We start from the raw sequence: 12482 nt of genomic DNA on the forward strand, positions 1-12482 counted from the left end.
AACAAAAAGATGTCACAGACAATTACTGCGAACATGGCTCCACTCAGTATAAACACCCCTGCGTTTTGCTAAGGCGACGCGTAACACTTAAAATCCGCTGTCATCTCTTCTCGTGCTTTTCATCTTCCAAACACCAGAGCATGAAAAACAAACACAGAGGAAACATACTTTTTTTCTGTTTACAGTGCAGCTATCATGCCTGCTGGGACAATAGAGGTCTTACTGAAACACATTAGACAGACAGAGACTTACTGTGTGAGTGCATGTACGTGTGTAGGTGTGGGTCAGTGTGTTAAAGAGACCCAGTCAGCCTTTCATCCCTGGAAAGTCAAATTACCTGCAGGGAACGCTGCTATTCACTGAGACATACTGTATGGTCTAATAATATTATTCACTGTATATTACTACCAGAGCTTGTACAAATAGGTAAGAGAATGAGGCCATAACCCATAAATTCTATCCAGATAAAAAAAAAACTTCGTCTGATTGATATTCCCTCCCTGACGATATCAAGTTAATTAAACAGTTTTTCTCATAGTTACTTTAATATCACTTGGATGAACCAGACTACTCATATACATATAATGTAGGAGGATTTAACTCAACCAGCTTCAGGGTTGGTAGCTTGTAAAACCTGCAATAAGGGTGTCTCACTCTTATCTTGCCTCAAGGAACAGCAGACCCACATTTTTGCACCATAGCCACCAGTGGTTTTAGGACACAGTAAATGTTCTACTTTATTGTCTTTTTTTTTTCAATCAGTGAGATGCACATTCAGTTATCATAATTGCTTTGAAATATTTACACTTTTTAAAACACATCCATGTTGATATTGGCTGACAAATTGTAGTGTACTCTAATGTGTTTGTAAGTTCTCGAATAATTACTCTGATTTCTGTTTTTCATACTGTTTACTACTTTCGTGCTGCTATTCTATTGTATGTGAACAGTTATGTTTATAGTTATCATCCCAAAGATGTTCCTGAAATCGACCTCAATTTTTGATAATCTTTTGAGTTATCCATGGTTTTCTTCAATATTCTGTATTTAAAAGTGACTAGCTTTCTAAATTGTTGTTTTATTATACATTAATAATAATTATTAATTTTATTGAACTAGATTTTCATTGCCTTCACACTATAAGATAAGATAAGATAAGATAAGATAAGATAAGATGAAGAGCTGCAAATGACAGGTTACACATCTCAAGGTTTCACACCACATAATGTTGTGTCACAACTACAATCATGTCAAGTGTTTTTTTTTTTTTTTAAACTAAATAAGTTAGATACTGAGAAACAGTTTGTTTTATTGAAGCTCGAAATCTGCAGATTTATTGCAAAATGCTGCGTGGTCTGATAATATTGCTCACTCATTGGTCATCGCAGTTGAGGCTAGAGTAAAAGGACGTAACAATTCTTCAGGGAGCACTTACAGCACTCTTCATGAGCGATGATGAACACAGAGAAAAATGTTCAGCTCCAGTGGTGACTAAAAGAAAATGAGAAAATGTGAAAACTGATACCGTGGTATTCATCACTTAATGCACACTATGCCATGATATCTTATTTTGGCAGTTTTCTTGAATGTTTTTAAAGGGAAGGGCTGCAAATTCTATAATAGACAATGAAATGAAGTTATTATAGTTTAAGTTCAGGAACTGAATTCTATTTCCAGCGCTTACCTACAAAGGTGTATCCTGACCCTCTCTCGCTCTCTGTTCATCTTAGTTCTCAACGCCATCTCTCTTGTTTCTTCATTTCCTCTTCCACCTTTCAATCCAGGAAACTGGGGACAAGGATATGAAGCTTCCTGAAATGTACCACCACCCTAAGCCTCACTCCCTGGGTTCCACATCATCAGTCTGCACATTCATTCCCCTTTTCATCCCATCCTCTCAAACCCCTTTCATCCCCTATGATCCCATACCCTTTGGTCCTTCTCATCCCTCCATCTATTTGTCTCATGAACTGTCAACAATTAAACTTATTTGCATCAATCTAGGTGTGGTCTTGGTTAGGTTCACATGCATGGTAATAGCATGCAGTATGTACACTATGGGCTATGAACCTAATTTTCTTCACTCATTATTCACCTCAGTTAAATTGACTCTAAAACACCCGGAATGCTCACTATACTCCCCCTGCATCATGTACATGTCAGCCTGCCACAGTGACCACAACATCTGCTCACTGTAGTGAGTGCCAAACTTCTGACCCTTCTGTATCCACTGCACTCCATGCGCAGCTGATCACTCACAGGTCTGCTACAAGCAAAACTGTCTGTTTGAATCACAGCAAGCAAAATATGACCCACTGTGTTACTGCTGTTATTTCTCAGCAGAATGTCAATTTTTGTCTTTTCCAGTCACAGCACTTCTCAGCAAACTCATAATGACCAACATTAAGTGCAATTTAGAAGAAGTCGTGTAACGTCCTGGAAGAACAGGCTGTTTTGAAGCAGTTGCCGTGCTTATCTTTTTGCTTGACTGTTTGAAATAATACCCATCTGATTCAATAGCTCACAAGCTCATGGTATTATGGAAGGAACAGTGTATATAGTCATTCATTCATTTTCTGTAACTGCTAACCCTAACCCTCTGGAGGGTCACGAGGGGGAGCCTATTGGGGTACACCCTGGACAGGTCGCCAGTCTATCGCAGGGCTAACACAGATAATCAGACAACTATGCACACTCACATGCACACCTACGGCCAATTTAGAATCACCAATGAACCTAACCAGCATGTCTTTGGACGGTGGGAGGAAGCTGGAGTACCCGGAGAGAACCCAGGCAGACACAGGGAGAACATGCAATCGCCACACAGAAAGGCCCCAGAGTTGAGGCATCAGTGCTAACCACCACACCTCTGTCTCACCCCAGTGTGGATATGTTGCCCTTAATTATCACAAAAACTAGCCTTTAAAATATTTAAATTACAGTTTAATTACTAGCCGGTGAAACTCTTCAGGGAGACTTTTTAAGACTGTTTAAATAAATAATGACTTTTTATTGCTGTAGTATTAGCAATAGACCATATAACGTGTCTAGTGTCTAATACCAGGAAAAACAATCAGGGTGTCTTCAGAACTGACACTCATATCAGGAATAATTGTTAAAAGTTTGCTGCAAAGTAAAACTCAGCTTGCCTTGTCAGGGTTTTAAATATCATTGTATTCTATTGTCCCCAGTATGGTCATCATGAAGACATACAACCATGCAAAGCGTCACCAATAAGGATGATGGCAGAGTGCTATTATTGAACGTCTCAAATCATCATTGAGATGACTGAGCCATTTGATGAAAGAAGCGAGGGAGGCAAGAGCACAGAGGAATGCTGTGTGTAAGGAATTTAGAAATATATGGACAGGTGGGCCAATAAATGTTGTTGTTGTTGTTATGTGTCAGAAAGGTAGAGAATGAGAGAGAGTAAAACATTTTATTTATGTAGGTGTGTGTGGGTGGGTGGTGCTGCTGAGCTGTAACCGACTATTCAGGAATCTGTTTAAATTGAAGCTTGAATATGTAGACTGAATATGAAGCATTGATAGACCCTTTGGAAACATGTGTTCGAATGTGGATGTATTAACGCCCTTCCAGTTAACAATTTAATCAGTACAGACCTAGTCATCTTTATCAAATCCACAGGGGAATATAGACTTTCTTCCATGGCATATTTAATGGAAAACACTGAAAACAAGTCACTGAAAAACAACAGTGCTCCGAGTTCTGTATTTACTGTATATGGACATTATATATATATACATATTAATATATATATATATGTATATATACCAACTCATCCCTGTATTACTTCACTGTATTGAAGACATGGGACTACAGAGCAACCAGTCCTTTTCCACCTAGACGGGAAGTGAAGGCGCAAAGGGGGAGATAAATTGGACACACCTGAGGAAAAAAAATTCTCAATCAACTAAGCAACATGGAGGAGAACTGAGAAGTGAGAGCAACAAAAAAGATAAATAATGGTAAATTTAGTTTTTGGGAATTATACGTTTAAAAAGAAAATAATTAATTACCTATTTCAAAGAAAATAAAGAAGACCTATAAGTCTTTCCTATGACACTGCATGAGGATCTTATGGACTGACTTGGTTTCCCATGGTGGACTTTACCTTCTCGTTCAGTTGAGTTATCTTGCCAACTCTCCAGGCTTCTTACACTCCTGCCTCCTTGCGCATCACTCTCAATCATGTACACACCTACATTTTCACCCACAAACACTGAACTGAACTGAACTGTACTGAACTGAACTGGACAGCCTCAAACTGAAAATGACGTACAAACATCTCAGATTCATACATTCCCACATGGACATTTTGGATTTTGTTTCAAAAGTTGAAGAGTAAATGTTTGACGTATTTTCTTTTTATTGTAATTGGTTGTTATTTTGACCTTATTTTGAATTTATGGGAATTTCTGTTTGATTTATGACCTTTTGGGAAAATGTTTGGTTTTGATGACATGGCATATTAATCTGATAAATAAGTTACTAAGTTAAGAAAAATAAGTTACTCTCCTGTCTGGTGCCCAAATATAATTTTGACTAAGCTGACACTACATCATTATCTCATGTCATTTTGGTGCAATACTTGGTGCAACTCCTATTGGAGTTTGTCTTTTTTCATGATATTTGTGAACGTCATTATGTATATTCAGCGTCCTTACCACTTCAACCTTTAATTAACACTAGTTGTTTTTTTCAACTTACCTACTTAAACCTGATGCAATAGGTCCCTCTCTGATTGTTTACTGTTTTTATATTATATTTATGCCTGACTGCATACTGCTGAGTTCACATTATCACACACCTCACTAAGTGCACTACACCAGCAATGTTTTGATACAGTATTGAAACATGCAAATGTTCTTTACATCAGTCCAAAATGTAGTAACCCATTTGTCATGAGCACAGGTGCCACAACCATTTTCTTACTATTTGCCATCACATCTTTAAGCTGATTCATTTTGTCCTTATCTCTATCAGCAGAAGGACAAAACAAGGCTGACACATCAAGGAGACTCCAACAGTTTGACTGAGTCAGGCTGCAAAGATAATCAGGTGCAGCCTGCATGTAAATGCAATTGGTGGCAGTCGATATTACATAAACAGTATTGATTTGTGAATGATTCACTATAGGCACAATCTATATCAACTCTAGATGATGAATGAGGTTATGCATCATCGCAATAATCAACCACGCAAACCAAACCAAGCCACACATCATTATTATTATCTCTACAACTGCACAGCAATAGAACAGAACAGGACGGATTAGAATAGCATGGAGCAGAATGGACAGATGCATTAAAATAGAAGTTTAAATCCTACATACAAGGAATGAAATCGTACAGTGACTCTCAGTTCTGGCACCACAAAAGAGCCATAACCACCTCTTTGTTACAAATCCTTTCCTCTCCATTTCTGTCACCTCCATCCCTAATTCAACTTATCACTTTCTGTCTATCTTCATCATCCTCTGTCTCAATGGATTTTTTTCACAACGCACTCACACAGCCATATTCATTTGTGCTCAATGACACACATGTTTGCACACATGCATTCTGCATGAACAGTAATGTCACATACACATTAACTGCAGCCTTTGGTCATGATAATCCTTATACATTAATCTATACAAGCTAGTGAGTAGAGACGCAGCAGTGAGCCCACTGGAATAGTGGATTTCTCTGGTTAAAGGACATCAAAATAATACATATATAGACAAATTTAACAAAGTAAGACATAAATACACACTTGGATACGTTTAATGTGTCATTATGCTAGAAACAGACATGTATGCATGCGCGTAGAGGAAATAAGAAAGGCAGATTGACAGCAGCAGAAGAAATATGTGACCCTGGTACAAGAAAATTGGTTGTATCCCTGGGTGCATAAGGGAAAAACGATGGGGACCAGGGATTTTTATGATCCATTCACGCTTTCTGAATACCAGAATAGAGAGGAACTAGCCAAGGTCAGAGGCAGAATTCCCTATTCTAATTCGGAGCATTGCTCACCACCCGGAGCAAGAGTCAGGGATTAATTTAGAGATCCATTCACCACGCCTGTGCGGAGGGGAGAGACGGCAAATGTGATGAAGAAAAAGGGGAGAGGAGGAAGTGTCTGAGGAGATCGGGAGACAAGCGGGAGCATGACAGAGGAGAGGGGAGATGAAGAGGGAGAGATGAAACAAGAGAGGAAGAACGTGAGCAAGAAAGTGTGAGAGAGAAACAGTGAGGGAGAGACAGAGGGAAGTGGTTCCTCTTGTTATGTGCAGCCTGCGGAAAGAGAGAGCGAGAGAGAGCAGACTGTTCACATAGAAGAGCGTCATTTTCCAAACACACTGTGTGTGTGTGCATGTGCGTGTGCGTGCCTGTACACCTGTGATAGAGAACTAGATCAATGATAGGTTGCAGACACAAGCACAAGTAAGGGAAATTGGATGAGACAAGCAGGTAAAAGAGGAGGATAAACAGCAAGATATATTAAAGCTAAGAAGAAACATAATGAAATAAAAATGGAAAGGAAGAAGAAACATATTATGTATCTGGATTTGGCTTATGTTGTGCTACTTGTGTGTATACTTTTTCTCTTTTAAATTTAAATAAATCCTAACAACTTACCTCAACTTTCATGTTATTGGCCCTGAGCCGTAAGCTCATTCATTTCAACTGAAGACATAAATCTTTTAAATTCGGTCATAAATGTTTGATTTCATGTTTAATTAGCCTTCTTAATTTCCTCAAACAGACACTGTAGCTTTTAGATAACTTTTCTAAAACTGGAGAGAAAATCTGTGGCTATTTCCAACCACAGATGAATACCCATATGTGGGATTTACTGAAAATAAACAGCTTCTGGCAATGAAGGAGCATGTCAGAAACTGCAATATTGTGTTTTATTGACGTGGGATTATCATTTTGCCAAGACTTTATCCCCATTCACATCAATGGTATATGGAGAATTAACCCAATTGACTTAAGTGAGTCTCTAACTCTTCATCTAAAAGTACTAGGTAGAGGTTAGGGGCATTGATGTCATACTCAGGATGAATTGCATCCTCCCTTATAACATTTTCTTGACACATTGAAATTGTTTTCAGTTGATTTGAGGAACCAGGGCACAAGTATCCAAAGCTTCCTGAGATATGTCCCCACCCTGGGTTCCTCTACCATCATCTCTTTATATATTCTGCCCCCTTTATGTCTTCCTTTAAATCCATTTTCATCCCATCCCTTTGACCCCTTTTCATCCCGTCCCTTTTATCCCTTTTCAACCTATCCCCTCGACCCATTTTCACGCCACATTCTTCGATGCTTCTCATCCCTCTATCCACGTTTACCAAAAAACTTATATGTAATCAATTAAAGCTTGGTCTTTATTAACGAACTCCAAGCTGTATGACAGCATCACGTATAAATTCTCCATCATATTGTTTCAGTTCTTCATTAAAGCTATACAGTGTGGCCCTTATGTTGAAATATTCACACTGAGGTCTTCATGTTTTCCTTGGCTGCACCACTGTGTCAAAATTATATATCATCAGTGCCTGCCTTGATGTGTCATTTTATACACTTTTTTCCCTCCAAATTTGCCAATAGTGGCATTCCTTCCAAAACAACATTTGATATAATACATGCTCGTTAGATTCATTGGTGATTCTAAATTGGCCGTAGGTGTGAATGTGAGTGTGAATGGTTGTCTGTCTCTCTGTGTTAGCCCTGTGATAGACTGGAGACCTGTCCGGGGTGTACCCTGCCTCTCGGCCGATGACGGCTGGGATAGGCTTCAGCACCCCCGCGACCCTTCACAGGACAAGCAGTTACAGAAGATGAATGCATTAATGAATGTTTACTGGAGGGTAATCTTTAGTTCTCTTTACCACTGTTTGGCTACACATCTGAAGCTAACTGAAGTCAGTCACTGGGATGTAAGTAGAAACAGTAGAAACAGGGTGGAGACTACAAACAGAGTTCACTACAATACACCTCAGTCCAGCTTCAATGCATGCATTTGGAATATAAAATGCCTGCCAGATTGTTTTATACTCCTCCCCTTACATTAAAAGAAAGCCACAGATTCATTGTGTACCTCACCACTCACACAGTAAACAGGAATAGATGCAGCGTGTAATACTATTTGTGGGACAGATGTAGTGGATAGACTATTAATTTTCCAATCCTTGTAAGTTGTATTAACTGATCTATTCATTCATGTGGGTCTATAATACAGTTGTTAGGAGACAAACCTGGAGATTGCATTTCAACGTTCTGATTTATGACAATATGTGACTTGCCTTCGGCTGCAGTTAAATCTTATAATAAGAGCATCCAGGGATATTAAATTTCTAAATATATTTTACTCATGTTTAACACCGCATAAATCAATTGCCAGATGATCATTTAAACCTTTCAGACTTTGAAGCACCCCTGTGAGAAACGTATCTTTGTTCCTGTCAAACCCACCAATATAATATTGTAAGGTGAAGCACTGTATTGTTGTATAATACTGTATTGATTTTCTCTGCTGTGCCTAGTTAGCAGCCCCAGTGGTCGATTTGTTAAAGCTTAATGAGATAAGGAGACAAAATATTACACCATAATCATACAAAAATATTTTAAAATATGATTTATGGGCCACAGGACTGTGCTAACGAGAGGATGAGATATGATACGATACCCTTGAGGGAAATTCAACTTTCTCCAGTATTCACACCTTCAATAGAACCTGCATGTTAAATGATTAAAAGGTATTCTTTTTAATCATTTAAACAACACACAGTGTTCACTAAAGCTCAGTCCTACTACTCTACTTTTTTAGTTTCACCAAAGATCAAGGTCCAAGAAGCTTATTCAGAGACTAAACTAAACATAACAAACTAAACAGCGTATAAACAGAACATTTGGCCCTTTTAATGCACTAATACAGAAGATAGTGACTATGTTTACATCATCTGCTGTTAATTGGAATCATGGCCCAATCAGAACAAAAACTGGCCCAATAAGAAGGAATTTTCAGTTGGATACAAAGGGGTGGTGTAAACTTTTGGTACTGGACAGGAAATTATTAGCACCTAATAACCATGTCAACACTTGCTCCAATCATTTCTCTCTGGGTGGAATAAATACATTCTTTCTGAGCATGTTTGTGAGGTAAACATCAGGTGATGCAAAGGTTTTTTTGGGAGGGACAGAAATATAGCAATAGCAAAGCAATGACTTGTACATGACGAAGCCTGAATGGATGTGGGCAGCACCATTGAAAATGTGAGTCAGTCTAGGTCATTCATTCATTCATTCATTCATTCATTCATTCATTCATGTTCTGTAACCGCTTGTCCTGTGAAGGGTCACAGGAGGGCTGGAGCAAGAGGTGGGATACACCCTAGACAGGTCGCCAGTCTATCGCAGGGCCAACACAGAGAGACAGACAACCATTCACACTCACATGCACACCTATGGCCAATTTAGAATCACCAATTAACCTAATGAGCATGTCTTCGGACGGTGGGAGGAAGCTGGAGTATCCAGAGAGAACCCACGCAGACACAGGGAGAACATGCAAACTCCACACAGAAAGGCCCCAGTCAGCCTGGATTTGAACCCGGATCAGTCTAGGTCATGTTTTACTGTTGAATGAAATCAGTGTAGTGTGTAAAGCTGCAAAAATAATATGTCTTATCTCATATTTCCGGCAGATTTGACAAACAACAGGCACAACCCATTTGTGAATGTCAAAAAAGTATAGCTGAATTAATGGTTTAGGACATATAAATTAATATTTCATCATTTTATGTTATTGTCCATATAAGCATAAGTTGGGATCTCTGATCAGTATGATTTCAGTCAAGATGAAATATTTAAACAAATCCAGTGTTGGGAAGATGAGTAAGAGTAATATTTTTCCCAATCGAAACCAGAACACACAAACAGGCTAAAAATATGCAGGGGGCCCACACCACACTGCAATGTAGGCTTTTAGATTATAGTGGCATAAACCAGTATAACTAAGCAGATGTCACAAAGGAAACAACCAAATGTTGGTCAACTTGAACACACACACAGACAGCCACAACAAAGCTCCACCGCAGAGAGCAAGAAATGAGAGAGAGCAAATCACCAAGTCGGGACAATACAATGACTGCATCAATAACATTTAGCGTTATGATGTTATATGACCAGTTACATCATTTTCAGTAACCTGTACTGCTTTCAACAAGCGATGACACAGAGACCAAAGAATTACAATTGATCAGAACTGACACTGTGGAAAAACTAAACCAAATAAACATCAGCGTATGTAAATCTTTTGTTTTTTTGGTCTCACACAAAAATCTGTAGATTTGGTTAATATATCCCAAATGGGCGATAACCATGCTTCTAAATTTTTTCTTTCATCATTCTAACATTTTTTTATGAATCACACAGACACCTGTAGCATATCGGCAACTGGCTGCCAGCATAGTCTTGTTACCACTGACTTGCCCATACAAACTCCTCGTCTCAGACTTCCAGGTCGAGAGGGAGTGTGATGGATTAGATCACAGCTCAGAGAGAACAGACAGGGATGGTGAAAGATTAGCTGTCATCCTTCAAAAGATCAGAGAGGACACGCGTTCCAACTGTTCTATACTGTTCTGAACACAAACGACCCAATTTAAACACGGCCTGTAACTGTTCTACAATATTTTGTGACGGGGAAATATTACCTTTTTACACATGGGAGGGTGAGTGTGATTAACAAATGGGCTATAATTGACATTGCCTTTTACAAACGTATTTAGGATTTTTAAACTGTACTTTACAATGTTTAAAATGGCAATTTGCCATTTCGTCCACCCACCAATGTCCACCAAAGACCACTCAGCTGCTTTATTGTGTCTCACAAAGCAATAAGGTCTGAGCCTTTAAAAACGTGGGTTACCTAATTAAATCAATCTTTGTGCAACAGCAAGGACAGAGCAAGCAAAGAGACTGAAAACCAAATGAGGAGAGAGTCCAAGAAAGAGAAAAAGTAATAACCAAACTAAATACTTGAATGCATTGGTTTCAGACTTGTTTTTGTTCACACACACACACGCACACACACACACATTTAAACACTTACATGCATTGGTGACTGCGAAGCTGTTGGCAGTCTCTATATTGTCGACATGTGGAACCAGGTTAAAGGGGGCTTCCGTAGCATTAGGGCTGGTGTTGTGAAGGAAGATAGCAAGTCGAAATGCTGTATACTCCTGATCAGTATTCCTAATGAACAATCCACCTAGAGAGAGGGAAAAAGAGAGAGGCCAAGGAGGAAAGGAGCATGATGGAGAGGAGAGGAAGTGAGTTATTGTAGAGCAAAGGGGTGGGAGTGGGGGTGAGGGGTGGTGATGTGGTGAGAGAGGGGGTGAGAGATGGGAATAAGGTGAGTAATGTGGGGATAGAAAGATAGATGAAGAGGGTAGAGAAAAACAGAGGGGGAAACAGAGAGAAGAAAGCCAAGATCTTCATTAGCCTGGTTATAAAAGGTAATTTGTCTTTCAGCACATCCTCCCTCTTTGTCTACACGCACAAACATGAACACAAGCGCACACTTGTGGATGCTCACACTGCACATTTCATTGATGAAATCTGAGAAGGACAGAGAGGAGAGAGAGAGGAGACAAAGAGAAAAGAGAAACAACTAAGCTCACAGGAAAGCCGTCAAAGAGATAATGAGTCCAAGAGAATATAAAAGAAAACAGACGATGGAGGCTGGATCACATAGTGTCAGTAAAATAAAGGAGGGGCATGGGCCATACTATAAAAAAGAAGCCAAGGGCTAAATGTCACTGGCTTTTAGAATGAGACCATCCACCTATACAGGTAAAGATGAGAAAGGAAAGGCATAAAAGAGATGATAGGAAACAACCAAGCTTGTAGTATAGAGTAGAAGGGAAAAAAGCAAAATGATCAAAAAGGATTGATAAAAATTTTGAAAATATGTAGGAAGATGACAGAAAGATGAGAAAGATAAAGAAATGACAAAGACTAACAGGTCAGTAACCCAACTCATTAGACACCATGTGATCTTTTTTTAAAAAAATAACAGGTTCTGCCCACAGACGGATCTCTCATATTAAAAAGAAGTGAGCATGGAGAAGATTTTCTTACAGGATGAATGTGAAAACAACCTTCTAACTCTGCACAGTGAAGCACAAACATCCAGAAGGATGCAACAAAAAGCACACAAACACGCATTCTGAAGTGCTGCAAGACTGAAACTGAGGCTTTGGTTTCTGAACATTCACTAGGTACTATGGAGATGTAAACTGCAAGAAAACATGAAATGTCATATTATTGTTTTGTGCATAGTTTTTATCGTTGTATGAACAGAATAGTCCTTTTTTATTTATTGTTGTAGCATAGCACTTATCATTATGTTTGAAATGCTAATCTAATCGATTGTTCAAGTTTGCTTCATGGGCTGAAATT

General features: G+C 38.9%; 1 protein-coding gene across 1 annotated transcript in view; it reads right to left on the reverse strand.

The window, feature by feature from the left end:
- gria4a (glutamate receptor, ionotropic, AMPA 4a) overlaps positions 1–12482 on the reverse strand; it is a gene marked incomplete at both ends in the record, with an annotated part of 93611 nt that overhangs the window by 79281 nt on the left and 1848 nt on the right. Inside the window, 1 exon segment of the mRNA XM_084559394.1 lies at positions 11131–11289. Within this exon segment, the coding sequence (XP_084415520.1) occupies positions 11131–11289 (159 nt within the window).

This window comes from Chelon labrosus (assembly GCF_963514085.1).
Source record: "Chelon labrosus genome assembly, chromosome: 13".
In the NCBI taxonomy this organism is placed as follows: Eukaryota; Metazoa; Chordata; class Actinopteri; order Mugiliformes; family Mugilidae; genus Chelon; species Chelon labrosus.